Source organism: Eulemur rufifrons, chromosome 7 (genome assembly GCF_041146395.1).
Source record: "Eulemur rufifrons isolate Redbay chromosome 7, OSU_ERuf_1, whole genome shotgun sequence".
Lineage (NCBI taxonomy): Eukaryota > Metazoa > Chordata > Mammalia > Primates > Lemuridae > Eulemur > Eulemur rufifrons.
In genome coordinates, this window is record NC_090989.1 from 28,111,565 (window position 1) to 28,133,687 (window position 22,123).

Below are 22,123 nucleotides of genomic sequence, written 5' to 3' on the forward strand. Positions count from 1 at the left end.
TGTGTTTTAACTTTGAAGAGTTTGCTTGTAATAGCATTTATTTTTTGAATTGAAAACCCAAATACCATACCACAAATGTGTAATTATGGGCTGAACTAAATATAAATGTATATGTGCATTTGAAATAAATAGGCACTTCTAATGGTTTGCCATGGCACCAGATCAGAGCGCTCCTCATTCATGGTCATGGGTTCCATACAGAAATACACAGACGATAAAAGATCAATCTGGTTCATGGAATTTTATCAACTTATTAACTTTATGATGTCCTGTGGGACAGTGTGGCAGTGACTAGTGCTTTTAGCCAAATAGTTTCAGTTCTCCAAAGTTCTAGGTACATGGAAGAGCTGAATTTTCTGGCCCTTTTGTGGGGGATAGGATCAAATGAATAGTTCTGAACAAGGAATTATGAGAAAATGACATATGACACTTTCAGGTTAGTAAGCATTTAATTGCTAGTGTCAGACTTGCTACAGTTCCTAGTGCCTACAGACATTTAAAATGGTGGTCGGATTGCTCCTTCAACATGGGACCCTAGGACAAGCAGAGTCCCTTTCCCAATCCACAGTGGACACATGGTATGAGTGAGGAATAAGCTTCTTTTGGTGCGTTAAGGTACTAAGATTTGGTTGGTAGGAAGATTGTTCTTGTAATAACTAAGAAGGCAGATAATATATAAAGTAAACTTGTAGCTTTAGTGGAAGAGATTGGAAAATAGCACGTTTTGACTAGTGTTAACTGCATTTGACAAAATGTGACAAGAAAAAGACAAGTTCAGAAAAGAGTTATCCAGTATGTGACAAGAAATGTAAGGAAAACAAGAATCCCCAAATTGGGAAAACATTAGGGCTGGAGGAAGAAATGCTTTTGTTACATTGATTGGTTCAAGGAGAGATATATGACTCAAATTGTTTCAAGCAGAGTAATTTTATAGACTTCTATGGACAAAAGTTCTTTAAAAAATATATTTTCATCACCCTGTGGAGTTTGAAAATAAAACCAAGGAGGAAAACAGGGAGATGTGATAAATTAAGAGTCATGGACACTTTATTTGAGCCTCTGGATCAGGTGTGTTTAAAGATCCATGCCTGGGCTTTTCAGTTTTGGGTGTCAATGGATTTCCATGTTACTTAAGCCAGTTTGCTCTTAATTCTTAACAGATATAAAATAGCTCCATTGTACACTAACATATAAAATTGCTAATAAAAATGTGTTGCCCACATAATCCTTGTTCCTTTGTGGGCATCACAGTTTAAAACAAAACAAAATGAAAATAGTTGACCCTCACCACTTTAAATTTCATCAGCTAGTTTCTTTATATTTTTAAATAATATGACATTACTGCTATTAACTGATTTCTCAGTCGTAAGTATTTTCAGTTATTTTCTTCCATCCCTCCCCCATACTTCCCTCTTCCCCTTCCAAAAATAGGTTACCCTTTTTTCCCTCAAATATTCAGTGTTTACATTACCACTAAACGTATATTATTCATGAAGTTCACTAAATCTAGATTGCTGTTGCCACTACTTTTCCATATGCTTAGTTTTCTATGTAACTAGCAATAATTTACTCCCAAACACTTCAATAGCCAGCAAATCTCTTCTGAATATATTCATCAGATATTCTCATCAGATATTATATTGTTTCTTTCATCCTATTTAGAACCTCCCCTTTGAAACACAAAATATCCTCTTGGAACCCTCTGTCTCTCTGCTCTAAACTAAAATGGTTGCTGAAACAGGCATTTGTATTCTTCAGTTGTGGGAAATATTTTTAAATACTATGTCCTTAATAATTTTTCTTCTGCATTTACTAAAACTCCTTTTATATATGAATGTTGAAATTCTTGAACTGTTCCTCTAATTTTTTCTTATCTATCATTTTTATCTCTGTTTTTGATGATGTACATTTGGGATAATTTCTTCTAATTTATCTTCTCACACATGTATAATCTTTTTAAATTCTTTAATTTTTTTCAAGAACTTTCTTGTTCTCAGACTGAACTTATTTCAGCACATTCTGTACTTAACTTTATGGGTGTAATATTCTGAATCTATGAAGACACTAATTAGAGCCTTTTAAGGTCTAATTCTAGTCCAAATAGTATTATTTTACTCCTGGGCTAGACTGCTGTGTTTCTTGACTTATATTTATGTGGTTGGTTTTGTTAAAATTTATCACCATCCATCATTATCAGTTTAAAAATATGAGAGAAACACATGGTTAATTAATATAGGTACCTGACGTGGCTTTCTTCTGCTGTTGCATACATTAATTTCCCCTATCATTTCTCTCCCCTGAATGGAAAAGTTTGGTTCAAGTTCCACTTAAGTGGGTGGGTATGACCCTGGAAGTCTTCATATGGGGATCAAGACATGTAGGTTGAGGCTTCTCCAAAAGCCACAATAAGGAGGCTTTCTTTTATGTATGTCATGCTAGACATACATAATGTCTCCTTTTCTCTTTAAACATCAGCTTTCTAGTTTCCACTGTACTGCTACTACATCAGTGGCTGTTACATTGGCGGTGGCCGTGGGTGCTCTAGGAGGGGTCAATAGGCCAGCAGAACAATGCTCTAGTGAACTACTTTGATTACTTCCATGCAACTCAATTCTACTCTCTGTACCTGTGACCACACGTTTAGTGTTGGTTCAACTGAACATCTCCTTCTTCCGTTCCAGCTTCCCCAGTATCTGTACCTAGCTACAGGTTTTCTTCTACACTTGCTTTCCTGTCAGTATAATCGCATATATAAAAATGTATTACTCTGAAACCCCCTGAAGCCCTTGCTTTTATAGTTATTCACTGTCATTTCAGTGGAATTTAGTGAGGTAAGTAAAGTAAATGATCCACTCAGCCACCTTCAACTGGAAGCAGCAGTGTCCTCCTTAAACAGTACACTTTGAAAATACAGTACCCATATTTTACACATTGGATCAGAGAAAGGAAGTTCCTAATAGTGAAACATAAAATACAATAGATTACAGATGTGTTGAGTGTCCTAGAGATTCAAAAGCAAATCGCTGAGACCCAAGGAAAAAACTGTTCAAGGCTATTTCATTTTTAGAAAATGAGGTAAGATCTTTATTGTTGTCATAAAATATAGATGTAGCATTTTCTGTTTCAGTACTCGAGTTTTGTTTGAATGTTAGTCTTCTATATTATTCATAGTGGGCCTCTGGTACTAACATGTGAAAGTGCTGTTTATGCTTTAAAGTTCTGAAAAAAATGTGAGCTATGATGATGTCAGTGAATACAGCCTTCTCTTGATTGGATCAGGTTCCATAAGCTGTAGGCATGTTCTGCTGAAGAAAATATGAAATTATAGATTTTCATTTTTTAGGCTTGCCTTATAGAAATGAAATTTATAATTGCTTAAATAGGCTTTGATAAAAATTTAAATTTTTTATATGTAAGAAATAAAAGTGAAGAAAAAAAAGTAAGGAAAATTTATATTCTAATGACTGCAGGCCACTCCAAACAAAAATCTAATCAGAAAAAAATATTTATGATTAAACTGTACATAATCTGTTGCCTTTGTTATAAAATACTTCCCATATTTATTGACAGTCAATTAAAATTAAGATTTTACATGGTAATATTGTAGACAAACTTTCATGCTTTATACATTATAGGAAAGGATAGTTACTCACTTAAAACGTTCTTCAAAGACTATTAAATCTACTTTAAAGCTGTGACATGAATTCACTGGAGTAGTATGAATTTAACCTTCATATGTATATGTGATATATATAGATACAGAAATTCCTGTATAAATGGATATTTCCTTTGCTAAGAATTCTAGACCTCTATGTGTATTTTTTTCTCACTGAGTTGCAAACTGTTCATCAATAAACTTGGCTCTAGCTGATTCAAAACCAAACACATTGTAAAGTCCTGTTATTTCATACAATAGATAACCCTTATATCTTATTTTAGTTATAAACATCTCTTTCCCCAATGAAGGTTATTAATGCAATGACAGAATGAACATGAATCAGTCTCACAATATTTGCTTTTTTTCTGATGGAGATATTTATATCTATCATTATATCTATCTATCCTGTAATTCTCAATTATATAATTACCTACAATCTGAATTCTTTTCTTCTTTTCCCACCTCTCTCTTGATGATGGTTCCTCGACTATAATCAGGGGTCATTTCTCAATTTTTTTTCTACTTAACATATTTGCAGCATTTCAGAAACTTGAGAACCTTTTTTTTTTTTTCCTTTTGTTACATTGTAATTTTCTGGCTTACTTGGAAGGAAGTCTATCTTAGTATGGAGTTTCCCAAAGTATATTCTGTAGAACACAAGTTGCTCAAAATGTTAATAGGCAACACAAGAAAAAAAATTTCCATAGTCAAATGGATTTGAAAAGCATTGGATTAAACAGATCGGTTTATTGTAGAATGACTCAAAACCTTTAATGAAGGAAAGAAGATTTCAGACTCATAGAAGAATATAATTCTTAATTTCCCAAACTTATTGACATGGAATGATGTGTTTGTGGATCATCTCATTACTGTTAATGTAAAATCCTTTTGGAAATGCTAATTTGGTGGTTGAGAACATAGGCTTGGGAGTCAGGTAGACATGGATTCAAATCCTGGCTTTGAAACTTACTAGTCATAGGACTTTGATCATTTTACCTATCTTCTCTATTGTTAAATAATGGTACATTTATTGCAGTCTTGCTGTATGCTCAGCACTTTTCTATATGTGCTATACATAGTATCTAATTTAATCACTGGAACAATATTTGGGTATGGAATATCTACATTTTAGAAGTGATAAAGCTCTAAGTTTAAGTAACATGCCTAAGTTTAAGCTATTCCTTCACTAGAATATATGTTCAATGAATCACTGTATTAGTTTAAACTACATGAAACTGCAATTTCCTTTAGTTCAACCTCAATAACTAAAACACTTTGGGTTTCCAGGCACAGAGCGAGTGTTCACATTATTGTGGTTGTTGTTTTACCTCTTTCTTTCTCTGATCAGGAACTTATCTCTGTTCAACTCTGTGAAGCCAGTCCCCTAATTGGCTCTATGGGGGGTATTCCTCAAAAATTTCATCCACCCTTACGGCTCTAAATCTTCATTCACAGTGATCCACAGCTGCTCCTACAGATTCATTTTTTTTACCTCTATACAATGATTCCAGGTCTAAGTAGAACTACTGAGTTATAGAATGTTAGAATTTGGAGGAAATGTAGAAATTATCTAGTGTAAGCCCCTCATTTTACAGATAAAGAAGCCTACTTTCCAAACTTCCAGAGGAGTTTTAATCTGTCTACTGGAGAAAGCACCAACACTTCTTATTAAATATATCCATTCTTACTGAATTCCCCATTTCTCTGCTCCACCAGGTAAGACTTCCTCTTGGTTTCCTTATTTTTGTCGTCATTGCTCTTCCCACTACCCAGCCTAAACCTCAAAATCATGACTGAGGGATGCCCTTTTCTTACCTTCAAATCAACAATTCTTATATAAGTCTTTTCTATCCATTCTTTTATCCAATCCCATTGTAGCTCTCTGATCATTCATTCATTCATTTTTCCTTTACTGTCTCTCAAATATGGTAAGCAATATTTGAAGGATGCCCAAGTATTTGAATATTATGGCATAGATTTTATTTGAAATAACATGATGCCATATGTTGTGTTTAAATCAATTAGGTCAGAAAAAGAAAAGAGAAATAGCTGGACTTTTTTTTTTTTACCTTGTATTAATCCAAATAATCCATAGATATTAAGTTTATAGCTTCTTATTTGCTTCCATTCTGTGAACTCATTCATGTGTTTGGCTTCTCTTGCCCAGGCACTAAGCCATAGATTCTGTCCGATGCTCGTCAAATTCTGCCCCAGGTAAGTGAACACAACCAGCCACACCCAGAGCCAGCTGAAAGATTGGAGGTACTTCAGAATAATTGAGAACTTCACCTAAAGGTAAAATTGATATAACATTACATTACTGAGAAATATTAGAATATGACATGCCATTTCTGAATAAGTTTCATTACTGGTAGTTTTTGATCAGCATCAGTTAAATAATATGATACAGGACTTCAAAGCTGTACTTTAAAGTCAAACAAGCAAGATTTAAATCCAATTCTGACATTTCCTAAGCCTTGTGATCTTGGTTAAGTAACTAACTCCTTTAACTTTCAGATTGGCCATTTATAAATTGGAATAATATTAGTAGCCACATTATAAATACATTTCAAGTGTCAAGCACAGTCCTGGCTCAATAAATATTAGTTACTATCATTTAGTAAAAAATATATATGCATGCCAAATAACATGTAATACTCACTAAACATGACTCCAATATCCAACAATTCCATTTAATTTAATATCTTCAAACTATTATTTGGCAACCCTCCTCAAATTAAATGAAAAATCTATAGTATTTATTGATAATCCAAGGTAATCTTTTATGTTTGGGTGGGCAATAATAAATGACATTAGTTCCTCTGGTACTTACCCGACCAGTAGGAATATTTTCTTTTTTCATTGAAAACTGTTTTCCTTGATCCAAGGAGGACCTGATAAAGTAAGAAAATGTTCACTTTTTAGTTTTTAGGTAAACCATTTTTTAAAACTTACATATTCTCGACCATTTTAGCATTTATTGTTCCACATTATAGGGAATTTCTTAATCTCAGGCAAAGTTCTACCCTCTCTCTGTTCCCTTCATTTTCCGGCCTATTCTCCATGATTGTCACTTCATCCATCCAAACTGGGGTAATATTCTGAACCCCCATTCCCTGATTTCTTTCCATTAAACCTCCCTGTTAGAACTCACATATTAGTCTTGGTCACACCTATTCCTGTGGAGTGCTGCTTCAAAAAATCATGCAGACCTGAAAATTGGTTCCTCCATAAATTAATATCTTCCTTCCACCTGGGCCTTAATAGTGCCTAGATATTCTTACATCACTCTCAGAAGGGGACTCACTTCATGGAGAAAATACAAGCAGACAGAAAAGTGAGTCACCAAACATGTACATTTAGCTGCATTTCTACCCAGCCTTTTCCAATTCTCTCTTGTAACAAACATGGGTAGTTACAAATACAGATTATAAGATTTCTCCCCTAGAAATATGTCTTTTAAACTTAAGACAAGTCTGAAAAACACTGGACTGTTCTCTCTCCTTTCTAATCTTCACTTTCTTCCTTTGTACTGGCTCCTTCCCATCAGCCCACAGAGAACAACACATTCTTCTCATTTTGCAACCTTTCCCATGGAAACAATCCCACTCTCAACTCTATGTCCCCCCTCAGTTCCTATCTGTTGCCTTCCTTTTGTAGCAAAACATTTCACTGTTACACCTCCTTTACCTCCTTAAACTTCCTGGCATCTGGCTTAAACTATTTTCATCAAGGATATTAGCAAATGACTTATTGCTATATCCATTAGGTATTTTGAAAATTATATCACTTAAACTCTTCATGACAGTTAACATTGTGTATCACTCATTTGTTTAAGGGGCTCTTCCTTTCACCTCCTTGCACGACTACATTTTGATATTTCCTCGTATCTCTATGGCCCTCCACTGGTTTCTCCTTAGGCAACTTTCTCTGTCTTCTCTTTAATGTTGATGTTTCCTTGGACTCAGTTCTAGTTATTATTTCCTTTGTATGCTTCACACTCTCCTGAGAAATCTCATCCACTCCTGTAGTTTCAAAAACCTTCTTCTTTGTGAATGACTCTCAAATTAATATCTCTAATCCACATCGTTTCCCTGAGCTCCAAATCCATATGTCAAACGCCTGCTTGACATCTACTTTATCTCTTTGCTTGTTTGTCTCATACACATCCTAAACTGAACTGGTTATTTACCTGTCTCCTCTCACGTTTTCTCTGGCTTTGCAAAGAGCCATAATACTTTCTCTGTCTTAATCATGGCACATTTCCAACCAATCACCAAGTAATAGTCAATTCCATCTTCTACATATCTTTTGAATTATATTACTGGAGAAATATTTGGAAAATACCAAAAAACATGAACAAGAGTAAGAAGAAAGGAGGAGGAGATGAAGGAGAAAAAAAGAAGATATATAATTCTATGTTTCAGAGACAATTCATGCTAATAAGCTTGTGAATACTGCTGTAGTCTTTTCTGTACATGTATGTGGTACAATAATATGAATGTTGCTCTATAACTGGTCTTTAATTTTTTTTAAAAAAATTATACATGGTCTTTGTAACTCAATATATGATCAAATATTCTTCTATGACAGCATTATATTTTATAATATAACATTTTATCATTTTACCATAATATGACTTGTTTAACCAAGTCAATGCTTATACTGATTGCAGTTTTTTTTCCTATCTTAATTATTACTATAATGACTGTTCTTTTTACATATCTCTCATTGTTCCTTGTAATAAATTCCCATACACAGAAGCATGGAGTATGATAAATTGTAAGGCATTTGGTATATCTACCATCAAATTGACTTTTAAAATTACTGAACTGATGTACACACCCTCAGCAGATTATTAGAAGCCTTCCTTTCTCCATGGTTTCCATTTTATTTATCAGAACAAGAAATGCCTTATTTGGTGAACCTGGTGGTTCTTCCCTTCCTGTCTCTGGCTTTAGCAGCAAGACACATTCTGTGAGAGGTTGCAGTGCATGTCCTTTGTACGATCAGCTTTAGCATCAGAGAAAGATACACTATTTAACAGACACCTTCCTTGGAATGGCTCCTGGTATATGATTTGGGTTAATTACTGTCATCATCTTTCAAGCCCTTGGCATGGCTTCTGTTTGGATAAGCAAATTTAGCATTGGTATCAAGCCAAAAAATTAATTCTTAATGTAGCTGGACATAAAATGCTGTGAAATCCAACTGTTAAAAGGGAATTAAAGCTTCCTAATTAGACATAACTAACAAAGACCAATAATTTATTGGACACCATACAGAAAGGTATTGCTTTTTTAAACTAAAATGTTATTCTTTTCCCACAAAAATATTGCATTTGATTCTGGGCACCTTCTTGTGAATAACAGGTTTTATTTGAGTCCCTTGAAAGAGCAAATTATTATGCTGGTAGAGAAGTTTAAAAAATGAGTCTTGTCCTGCCCTTCAGAAACTCTCAGGAAAAATGGTACAATACTTATTTACATATTTTTATATAAAATATGTAAAATTAACATATTGAAACCATTATCTCTGAGCTGAACACACAATCACCTGTGTATGGGAGGATTGAATTAAGAACGCCTGGAGCTTTGACTTGGGGGGACAGGTGGTACATGGGCAACGTATGTAACCTGAAATTCTGTATCCCCCATAATAAGATTAAATAAAAAAAAAAAAAAATAAGAATGTCTGGCATGAGAGCCAGAAGGGGGAAGTCTAGATACTAAAATAACACTTCCAGGTTATTTTATTCAAGGAAGATAGTACTAGAAATTTAAGAAAATAATTAAATGCATCATATAAACTTAGACACCAAAACATAGAAAACAGTTCAAAATGTTTTAGTCCTTGTTATAATACTAATGTCATTAAACTAACTCTAAATCTTAAATTTCAAAGGAAGGAAATTTCAGAAATTATTTGATCTAACTCCCTTCCTTTTCCACTCATTCCTCATAGGCAGTTAGCCAGTTTTCTCACGAACTTTTCCATTAGAAGACTTTCTGTATTCTATCTCACTATATCCCACTGTGGAGAGGCTCTAATTGTTGAAACGCTCTTGCCTGCTTGTATCTTCCTATCCTTACTCTACCTTAATTCTGCACTAACTGGAAATAGGTGAGTAATTCTAAGAGAGAAAGAATTAGGTTGAAAAATCAGGAAGACTCTCTCCATATATTCTTACCAAATAGTAAATCCAATTAAAAAAAATGAAAGTGAGACTAGAAAATGGCATAGAAAGTAATAAACTAGTGTAGCAAATTGGAGAAATTAAAATATTTCCATCAAACATAAGATAAAAAATTATTTACTTGCTTGAAATTTCTTGTTTGAAGAAAACAAGAAAAGATCAGTATGGCTGGATTTATAGACTGTCAATAAGGTTAGAACCAATTAGCCTTTTACCACACTCCTTAATAAACCAACTTGCTTCTGGATTGTGTTGATAAAAATATGACATATTGGAAGTGAGGTGATCTTCCCAATGTATTTTTCATGGAAGAAGTAAGTTTCAGAATTCTGGCTCAGTTTGAGCCTCTAAAATTTAGAAATGTTTAGAAAACAATTCTGTAAACAAATCTTTATAGAGAGTGGGGTTCTTTTTTTGAAGGAGAAAAAGGGGGATTGTTTCTCCACAGTGGCTCATAGAAACTTTAAGGAATTCAACTTAGACGTTATGATCAACAGTGATTTTGTAAATAAGGAAAATTAATTTATTGCACAGGAAAGGGTATGATTATATTTACAGCAATACTTATTGGATTTAAGTTTTACGGTTTTATCATGGTATGTACTGAGTGCATGGTGAGGGTAAACACTGGTACAAACTCTTTTTATGATTTAGAGATGTGTATACCCCACAGCTAATGAATTTCAATGTATGTTTCAGTGCTTTTGGATGAACTTCTTTTGGCGATCCTTCCAAAATGATACTCATTTAAATTAAGTTATTATGGACAAAAAATAAAATAAATGATGGATTAGAAGACCTTGAGTGTTCTTTCAGTCTAGTTATTTATTTATTCATCCATTCAACAAATATTCATTGAATATTGATTTATGTGCCATTCAGTGTTCTAGTTGATGGCAATAGAATAGTGAACAAATAGACAAAAATTCCTGCCCTTAGAAAGCTTATAAACTAGAGGTAAGAGAAAGACAAAATACAAGTAAATAAGTAAATTTCCCAGAGTACTGGATATTGGCAAAGCTTATGGGGGAAAAAAAAAAAAAAAAAAAGCTGGAGAAGAAGGTAGGAAGTGTTGAGACATGACATGATGGCTAAGAAAATCTTCACTGATGAAAAGACATTTCAGTGAAAACCATCAATAGGTGGGTAAGCAAGCAATATGGTTATCTGGGAAAAGTATAGCCTAAGCAGTGGTTCAGGAAGTGCAAAGGCCCTAGGATAGGTAGCAAAGGGTCAATGCTGCTAACGCAGAGTAGTGAGGGGTGAACTTTCAGGAGGTTCCGAGATGAGAAAGATAAATAGGTCCAGGTTCTGTAGGGCTTACAGGTCATTACAAAACCCGGGATTTTATTCTGAGATGTGAATCTTTTGGAAGTTTTGGGCTGAAAAGTGATATGACCTGACTTACATTTGTAAAACAAACACTCTGGATGCTACATTGCGAACAGCCTGTATGGCACAAGGATAGCAGCAGGAAGTCCTGCAAGAAGGCGATTACAAGAATATCGGTGGAAATGATAGTGATTTGGACAAAGGTGGCACCTATGAAGGTGATGAGTAGTGGTTGAATTCTGGATTACTGGATATGTTTTGAAGATACAGCCAATGGGATTTGATGATGGATTGAATGTAGAGTAAGAAAAGTCAAGCATAACTGCAAGATACTTTTACCTGAGCAGCTGGAAGAATGGCATTGCTGTTAGCTGAAATGGAGAAGACTGCATACAGGGCAGGTTTGTGTGTGGTGGGGGAAAATCAAGAATTCTGTTTTTAACATGTAAATTGGAGGTGTCATTTAGACATTAAAGGAGAGACGCCGAGAGGGTCAGCTGTCTATCCAACCCCGGAGTTCAGAGAAGAGGTCTAGACTAGAGCTATTAACTGGAAGGCATTAGTGTACAGAAGGCGTTCTTAAAGTCATGAGATGGGAAGACAACACCATAGATAGAACACCAAGATAATACACCAAGATAATAGATAAAGAGAGGTAGTCCAAGGTCTTTATGATCAATAGAAATGATTTCGTTGTCCTATTGAGTCAACTAAACCTGGTATGCACACAAAATTCCAGCCTGCAACATCTACATCATCCACATATCCTTAGGCATAGCCAATCCTTTAAAAAATAATAAATTCAAGGCCAACTCTTTTACTGAAGGTCAAATCTACAACATTCTGAGCTATTTGATCCTGAAATGCTTGCTTGCCTGTAATCTATCCCAATTCTCCATTTTAGCAATTTTGACCAGTGGCTGTGCCCTATAACTCTATCCATCATTTGTTAATACCTACATTCCTATTATTTACTTTTGTCTTTCGGCTCCCTGTTTGGATAACTACTGGGGGAAATATTAGGGGAAAGAACTGATTAGGTTAATTTGCCTCAGTTACTACTCACTTAGTCATCTACAAAAAAAAAAAAATGAAGCATAATATAACAAAATCCAATCAAGGCCAAAATTTTACCATTTTTATTTCTCTCTCCCTCCCTCCCCCTTTCTTTCCTCCCTCCTTTCCACTCTACATCCCTTTCTTTCTACCTCTTATTTTACTAGGCAGATCCTTCAGGTCCTACACCGAGTCCGTATTTCTAGGTCACATACCCTGTCTTGATAATCATCTCTGTCTACTGTGACATTTTCATGTCCAAAGCCTATTTTCACATTGTCATCTGTAGAGTGTATGAACACTATGGGATGGGGATAGTTTTGGCACAGAAACTATCAGATTAGATTTCTACTACCAGAATTTGGCCAGAAATAGCTGAGAGTTTAATGAGCATATGCTTCAAAAACTAAGTCTCATTCATCTCACTTAAAAATTTAGACACATCCATCTGACTTATAGTTCAGAATTGGAAACCACCAAGTACATTTTATATCCATCATAACATATGGATCCTTTTTACAGGATGCATTTTAAATGCTTAAAAATGTAATCAGTCCATAAACCCAGTAAGCCTGATATTATACTAATACTCACCTATCGTTTTGCTCCAGGATTTGTTCTTTCAGCATAGTTCTGGAGTTAATTACACTGACTTGCTTTAGAACATGAGCTGCAGAATAAGACAGTGATTTTATATCCATATAAGCAAACAATTCACAAAGTAGAGAGAAATATGATGGAAGATTACATAGGTTGGAGATATTTTTGAGTTCTGGATCTATAGGTACATTGGGAGCACTTTTATTTTCTCCACTATTTCCACTTAAGTTAAGATATCTCGTCGTGTCTTAGTAAAATTATGATTCTGTAATGAAAAAGCCTGTGCATTCTTTTTTGGATATTAGAGAGGGGCGCTAACTTATTTGGATCTTCCATAGAAGAGCTAAATATTTCCCAAGAGGAACACAATTCTAACCTTTAAAAGAAAAATTCAGTTTTACCAAGCCTTATGTACAAATGTGATTATTGTGAAGATTAATAAGGAAACACAATGGTAAATTCCCCAAATCTGTCATCTTACAAATCTCACTAAACACTAATAATAGCTTCCTATGTGGCAGACACTGATCTAAGAGGTTATATATACATATATGTCTCATATGTATAAAACTCATATATGTTTGTCTATAATATATATAAACTTTTAATTATCAAGACTACCCCTATGAGGAAGGTACTATAGTTATCCTTATTCTTATTTTAGAGACAAAAAAAAGACTGAGGCACTAAGGGCTTAAGCAGGTCACACAAACCAAGGTCACAAACCTAGAATTACTAGAGACTGAGATGCAAGTAATTGTTTGTGAATTCGATGGTAAACACCTCAGAGCTATATTGTTTTTGTCTTTTTTCACAGTAGCATAAACTCCTTGGATTTCAGACTTCTCCTCTCTAAAGGGAAGGAACTGGATGGATCCTGCAGGGGAACCTGCAGCCTTAAGGCCACATGTGGCCTTCTAGGTCCATAAGCGCAGCCTTTTGACTGAATGCAAATTTTACAGAACAAATCCTTTTATTAAAAGGGGTGCAACAGAGAAAGATGAAGCTTTTATTTGCCTCCTTTGGTGCTGAAAAAAGAACAATCTTGAAATCAGAAGGCCCACCCCCAGTTCAGTTTGGAGATGTTGCAGCCTCTCTTCCTAAGGCACATTTTCGTCTTTATAAGTTCTAATAATATTTAAATGTACGTATATATAATTTATAGAGCACTTTCATATGAATTATATAAATTGAGGACCCAAATGAACTGATTGGATAAAGACAATGGGTAAACTCACGTACATTTTGCAGGGGAAAAATAGAACCTTAGAGAGGATAAGTGACTTTCTTGAAACCCGGAATCTTCAAAGAGAGATGGAGTAGGTGGGGGTCTGGGGGGCTGGGGGACGTGAGGGGTGGAAGCAAGTGTAAGCAGGAGTGAGCTGGGCCACTCATCCAGCTCAATTATTCAGCCCTAAGTCAATTACTAAGTCAATGTACTTGTTCCTACACATTTGACACGATGTTCAAGAGCCAAGGTTGTTCTCCAGCATGAAACACAGGCAGCATGGATTCCAATTTTGTCGCTTACCATCCATCTTAATTTGAGCAAGATACTTAATCTTTTTGTAAAATCAGAAGGTTTTGGGAGGATTAAATAAATATAAAACTCCTTAATATATTGACATTGTTAATACACAAGGTATACTAGCTATCATCGGTATTATTAGTGTGCATAAGAATTAGCCTAGACTAAATCTATATATATGTAAAATTTATCTTTAGTTTTCTTACATCTTTCTTCCTAAACCCCTTTCTCACCCTTAATTTATTATCCTAGATAACATTCTCATAAGGTGAGACTTGTAGATTTTTCAGGGCTAGATGGAATCTTAGCAATCTGATGTACCCAAACTTAAATTATTCTGTAAAAAGTACTTTTTACTGCTTACTTTCTAAGTTACCTGTTATCGACCTCAGCCATGAGAATGAGAATGCTTGGGAAAGAAAAAAGAGTGGCTGAATCGTAAGGAGTTTTGGGGGCAAGGGAGAGAAATAACATGCATTGTTCATTTCCATGTTTGCCACTAGAAAAACAAAAACAAAACAAAACAAAACAAAACAGAGCTAGTTCAAGCCCTGTATTTCATAAAGGGGAAGAACCAGAGGAGTTGAGTCATTTCTATAAGGTCAACATAGTTATTCAGTGTGAGAACCAGATCTCTGGGCTCCTGACAATTGGCCCACTGTTTTTCACAAAAGGTTGTGTGACTTTTACTGTAGTCCCCCCTTATCCGAGATTTCCCTTTCCAAGGTTTCGGCTACCTGCAGCTAACCTTGGTCCAAAAATATTAAAGGAAAAATTCCAGAAATAAACAACTCATAAGTTTTAAATTGTAAACCGTTTTGAGTAGCAGGAGAAATCTTGCACCATCCAGCTCTGGCCTGCCTGGGACATGAATCCGTCCTTTGTAAAGCGCATCCACGTTGTAGATGCTCCCGCCCATTAGTCACTTAGGAGCCCTCTGGCTGACCAGATCAACTGTTGTGATATTGTGGCGCTTGTGTTGAAATTACTCTTATTTTACTTCATAATGGCCCTGAAGTACAAGAGTAGTGATGCTGGCATATTGTTATAATTGTTCTATTTTATTATTAGCTGTGGTTGTTAATCTCTTATTGTGTCTCATTTATAAATTAAACTTTATTATAGGTATGTATAGAAAAAAACATAGTGTGTATATATATATATATATATATATATATAAAATTTGGTACTATCTGTGCTTTCAGACATTCACAGAGGGTATTGGAATGTATCCCCTGCAGTTAAGGGGGAAATTTCTGTATTCTGTTGTAATGTCACATAAATTAACAAAAATTGTTTAAATGGCATGATTGTGTACATTATAAAGGAATTTATGGATAGACTCAAGAGCAAAAAAGATGAATTATGATAAATAAATGGTAGATCACAGCATGATTTTACAACTAAAAACAACACCTCTCAAATCCCACTCCCTGACAGGTAATTCCTTTCCCCTAAATCTCAGCAAAAATGCCCTCAAACAGAATTTAATTTTCCCCTATTACTTATGCAAATAAGAAAAAGAAATTCCCCACAGGGACAGGCTTGCACCTAACATCTGTGGAACCAGGGCAAGAGCACAACCTCTATTAATGTCAGCATGCTGTATTTCTAATTATTTTAAAATTATGGATGGAACTAACAGACTCTTAAATGAGTTCTATTGCTTACTTTGATAAATCTGCCTTCCCAAGCACCTGGAAGGCAAGGTCTAGAGCAGAATGTTTGAATTTCTTAGACTTCCTCTGGGGGTCATGGAGTCTTTGGTGAGGTGGTCCCAGTCAAAGCCTTTACCCACCTTCTCTCTCACCCCAGCCCCATCCTGCACCGTGAGAGGCTCTGCACATGTGTGGACACCTCTGCTCCCATGTCCATGCTCTGCCCACCACCCTTCCCAGCCCTAAGAAAAAAATATCCTCAGATCAAAGAGTAGTGAATGCCTGCAGAGCAGTCTCCCCTTGGGAGGGTGGTGGACCTGAGTATCTGCAGTGGTCATGGAGTGATGGCTAGGGAGGACACTGCTGGGTGACGGGTCACAATCTCTTTGTCTCTTGGCCACAAAGCCCTGCAGAGAAGGCCAGAGTGGAGACTCTCTAAAGCATGGAATATAGGACTGAGTTAGGTTGGCCCAGATCTAAGGACAGTACTGTAGGAATATTACACTGAATCTAACCCAATTTAAAGCTATTGTTTAATGGGGTTTTTTACATCATCAAAACCTATGTTTGCCTTCCTCTCTATGGTGGCTAAAGAAATTACACTATATAGGGCTAACCTTTTACATATCTTTATCTATCTATCCATCTATCTGATGTTTATTGTGAGTAAAGTAACTTTATGGCTGCTTTTTACAAGCTTATATTTTTTAATCCAGCATTCAAAAAATCAAAATCCCAGAAACATTTAGTTTCAAAAACATATTCTATTCCTAGTATAAAATTTTTCTCTACTTTCCACCTTCTAGAATCTTAAAGGAAAAGACAGAAATATTGAGATCATTAGAAAAAAAAGCTTGAATTACATTTTTCTAATTCTGGCATATTCCTGATGGTGAGTTGCTAACATCTATTCATGTCAGCCCAACTCTAAGAATATTATTGCTTTCAGTCTGTTACAGTAGAAGGCCCTTGTACATAAGAAGTTATACAAATGCAAGAGAGATAGGATTTTGTTTCCCCAACAGGGGATTTAAACAATAGCAAATTCCACAACTTTCAAAAGATACACTGTTCACGTTTTATGGCAAATTAAATATTGAACTTAAGTCTTACTGCCTGCTTTTGGAGCTGCATTTTCCAAAATAATACAATGTATATTTCATATTGCCTTTAAAATAAATGGCCAAAAAAAAAGACACTGGTCAATAGCGTTCCAAATCATCCTGTTAACTACTGAGGAGACACAGTTCCAGATTCATCTGTTTAACAAACATCTACTAAGCACCTGTTATTTTTCTAGTATGAGGCTACCTAAGCGCTGGGGGTAGAGCAAATGGCAGACTTCATGCTCTGTCTAGTCCTAGGAGACACTCCTAGACATCTCTTTCCTATATAGAAAGCATACATTGTTAATTAACCTGTCTGAGAAGGCAAGGAATCATTTCCAAAGTTGCTAGCCATTGAGAAAAGAAGAGGTGCTTCCTTTATGAATGGCTACTGTCAGCTGATGATGCATTGTATAGTTTTGAGTGTACCTACAAATAGAATATTTGTAATGTAAGAAAGGGGTGAAAACAAGGACTAAAAAATAGTAGTACACAACTAATGTGTGTTAGCTTAGATCCCAAAGAGAAACATATCAGCAAAATGGCTTTGTTTTTAGGATTTCATGGTATTAAAACAATAAATTGCACTGATCTTTTGATAGACTAATTTCATATTTTTATGATCTTTACATCCAGGTAAAGTGTAAAGTAAGTTACCAGTTCACACAGAAAATACTGAGGCATAGCTCTATATTTCTTCTTTTACCCAGAAATTATGAAATAGCTAACTAGTTTTACAATAAGTTCACAGGGGTGTTGGGGAAAAAGGTATAAGAAAAGGATTATGACGTGATGATCTACATGAGAAACCATCTATATCTGTGAAAAGAGGCGATGGCACATCATCCAACTTTCAGAGTAGACAAGGACTGATCTCTGTGGAATATTAAGATAATGCTGGATTTCAAACATCCCTGTGTCCAACACATTAGGCAAAGATCAAGTCATTTCATTCATTTTAAAATCTCTATGAATATTAATTTAAAATTCTAGGACTATAGTAGCAAAGCTTAGTAAATAAAACCAATTATTAATTCTTAAGAAATGGACAATTATTTTCGTTTTGCCTTCCCACAGGTATTTTTTCCTTTGTTTCTCTTCCTCAAACTCTCTATATTGTAACTCATATGTTTAAAATATTTGTTTATTTCACATGGCTTTATGCTCCCTGTTCTTAATTTAAAAGTAGGTAGAATGTTTATATTCATTATATTCTAGATCTGGAATAGAGTTTATAAATCGTCTAATCTCTTATTTCATAGATGAAGAAACAGATTTGGGGCATTTGAAACTTTTTTAAAAAATCATAAATGAGCTAGATTTTTAGCTGATGTGTCCCGTTGCATTTATTTCTTTCCAATGGAAAGCTAGATACCCAGCCCTTGGCTTAAGCAGGATGAATGTAAATTCATAGCAAGAAGTAAAGCAATTAGTGGACTTTCAAAATGGATAGGTATATTGTATTTAGGTTTATTTTTCGTTGTGTCCTTACCTTTTTCTTGTTCACTGAAGACCTGAAGCAAATTAGTGAGGCTTTTGGTTTTGGAGATCAGCTCCTGGTACATTCCCATTTGTGCTACTCTCCCACTTTCCATTACAACAATAAGATCCATTTGTGGCAGAAGTGTGAGGTTGTTTGTCACTAAAATACGAGTCTGAAAAACAAAGTGTTTTATTCTGTAGGTTACAAAAAAAATGACACAAATGATTTATTTTAAAGAAAGCTGCAGTCACTTTTTTTTTTTTTCCTTTACTCTTTCAGAGTGTCATTTTTGCGAAGTGCCAGTTTAAGGCAGTGTCTATATGTTTCACAATGAATGATGATGACATGCTGGTAGATGAGAAAATAATTTGCAAATGTGATTTTAACCCTTTGTTTCAGGTATTTTTCATTCATTAGAAATGAATTAATTTCACAGCAAATTCAAAACAGTTCCATATATGTCATTCCTGCTTACTTTTTAAAAATGTATGGTCCCATTACAAAAGCGTTTGATCCAAGTTATAATACATAGTCTTTATTTTTAACTGTTTCATATTATTTTGTACATATAATTGAATGAGACCTTTTTATCTTGGATTCATCTCAATAAATTAAGAAATGTGTATATTATTTACTGAGGCATATATTTTATAATTTTATACGTTAATTTTTCCAAAGTGCTCTATATTAGTAAATCCATAAACATATTATAAAGGAATGAGTGTGGCTTTTTAATCAGACTATTAAAAATCTCTGCCGTTCTTAAGTTGAGAAACATATATCCATTCATTCAATTCATTTTGTGCCCTGAAGTCCTTGAAATTATTTAAGGATAACGCTTACCTTAGAGATTTGCTATAGGAACTAAATGATCTAATTTAAGTTGTCAAATATGGTATGAACTTGGTAAATATTAATTTCCATCTTCTTTGCCCCTTCACAAAACAGTTGAACCATTATTATTGCTATGTTAACAATACCAAATTTTAAGTTATAAGTAACCAATAAATAGATTCTATTTTTTAAAAAGTAATGTGTAACAAAATATCATTTTTCAAAAAAAGTCAACTAAATTAAAGACAATTCGTTATGATACATAAATCACCTGGAGATATGGTATCAGTTGATGAGGTAACAATCATATAAATTGTCACCAGAGTAAACTTACAAGTAAAACTTGAAAAAATATCCATTGAAATTTTTCTGTAAATAAGCAATATATACATCACATTTTTTTTATGTGAAATTTGACTACTTTGTTTAGACAAACAAAATAAATGGAGTTATAGGCACAGCGCTAGGTGGATTATCCTTCTCTTATCCCTTAAAAAGGCAGTATATGATACTTTGCCTACCTTGTCTTTCAAAAGGCCCAAGGACCCTATCACTTTTTCAAAAAGCTGCTTTCCAACATGAACATCAACGGCAGACAAGGGATCATCCAGGAGGTAGATGTCGGCCCTGCTATAGACAGCTCTGGCCAGACTGACTCGATGCTTCTGGCCCCCACTTATATTCACACCCTGAAAATGGAGCAGGAGAAAAACAAGACCAGAGGAGAAGTGTGTAAATCTCAAAGCATATACGGTTACATCCAAATAATGTTTCATAGCATGGATAGATGACAACCTGAAATGAACGCTGGAACTTTCCTTTATTCATAACTTCCTAGGTCTATCCCCATTCCACTTCCTAGCACTACTAACTTGTGCTAGTTATCAGATATATCTACTTTTCCTTAACTGCTTACTATCAAAACAAGATGCTACCAATTAAGGAGAAAAGAATTTTCAAATCCCAAACTCTGAAAAGTCATGCCTGTGGAATATTAAACAAGATTTTTGGCTGCCAACCATATACTGACACTAGTGATTATTTTTAAATTGACACATAGGAAATTGAGAATAATAGCTAAATTACCAAAGCAGTAATCAACATGTCCTATTTCTCCTGTAGAAAGATTAGTACAAGTCTTGTTGGCACAAGTACAATGCTAAGAAGCAAGAATAGGGAATATTCATCACCCTACGTGAGAATTAAAGCTGACATATACAGCCATGTATGGAGAATTATGGGGCCAGGCCCAATTTACTTGATTTATTTTATGTTTAGTGTTTACAGATCTGCTTTAAAAGCTCTCAGTGCAGCACAGAACTCAGCCAATGACCTATAATTGTAAAATACCATTGCTCCTTTGCATTTTTCATCCTCTTCCCACTCAACAAACATCTGCTGAGTAGGACTATACTCTGGGTACTATGCTAGCACTTGAGATTCAAAGATAAGTGAAACAGAGCCTATGTCATGAGGAGGTCAGAGTTTACAGTTTAGTAAGGGAGAGGCACATATGTGTGTGTGTGTGTGTGTGTGTATAAAGCAATGTGATAATGTGATGTGTGTGTGTGTTTGTGTGTGATTATATAAATAATATCATCCAACTCATGAGTTTGTTAAGAGCATTCCATAAGATGAGGGTAAAAATATTTAGGAAAAATCCAACACCAAGTATGGGCACAATCACTCCTCTCTCTAATCCATCCTCTGTCTTATCATCATTTTTCCTGTAATTATGTCATTATCTTGCTTAAAAAACTTGGGTACACACATCTCTCTCTCTTTTTATCACTCGTGAGTAACAGCAAATTTCTTAGCAGAAATCTAAGATGCTTATATTTTGACATTAACTTATCTCTTCAACCACTCTCCTAATGCTGCCCTGAGGTGACTGTGATTTGCCAACCACACTAACCTTTCATGCTGCCCTTTCATACTGGGCAGAAGCTGTTCATGTTGGCCACATCCTCCCTTTGTAACTTAAGGGCTATTCACACTAAAAGTTCTCTTTGATAGCAACCTTTCCCTCGATGTCACAAGTGAAGTTATTCATTTCCTCCCATCCTGTCTTGTGGTGCTTTGTTTATTCATCCCATAGCTGAAATTGGCAATTCCCATGTCAATCTCTCTCACTAGCCTATAATCTCCTTCCTAGGTCATCCTTGTGTTCCCAACACCTAGTGTGTGACACTAGGTGATTGATAAATATTGGTAAAGACAATTGATTAATATCATTGGCAGAGGTCCCCTAGACTACAAGTCTCTTGAAGGCAGGATAATAGTTCTCTCACTCACCATTGTGTATCCCATAGTAGAACAAGGGCATATATGAAATTAATAAATGTTTGTGGTCGGTTGAAGAAGGCCAAAGGAAAAGATGAGTACAAGTGAGGAAAATCTTTACATTCGTTATCTGCGTTGTCTCATAAACAGCTGTAAACAGATCTCCTTTTGAAACATTCAATTATATGTTTAAAGTTCAAGATCAAATTGTGATAAATTTAATTATAAAATGAATTTATTAATAGCAATAGCATTTAATGCCTATACTAAATCTCTACTTCTTAGTTTAAATTTTCTTCCTTTTAAAATTCTTTATGGTTAAGTAATATGAGATAATCCACATTTTTAGAGATTGGATTTATCAGCATTTTGTTCAATATGTATTAGCA

The 22,123-nt window shown here is 34.9% G+C and overlaps 1 protein-coding gene across 1 annotated transcript in view; it reads right to left on the minus strand.

The window, feature by feature from the left end:
- The window catches only part of LOC138385696 (multidrug resistance-associated protein 1-like), an 82,827-nt gene that overhangs the window by 15,818 nt on the left and 44,886 nt on the right, over nt 1–22,123 (minus strand). The window contains exons 14-18 of the mRNA XM_069471951.1: nt 19,973–20,140; nt 18,627–18,789; nt 12,837–12,912; nt 6,492–6,552; nt 5,728–5,947 (exon numbers count right to left, since the gene is read on the minus strand). Coding sequence (XP_069328052.1) covers nt 5,728–5,947; nt 6,492–6,552; nt 12,837–12,912; nt 18,627–18,789; nt 19,973–20,140 — 688 coding nt within the window. The remainder of the gene's footprint in view (nt 1–5,727; nt 5,948–6,491; nt 6,553–12,836; nt 12,913–18,626; nt 18,790–19,972; nt 20,141–22,123) is intronic.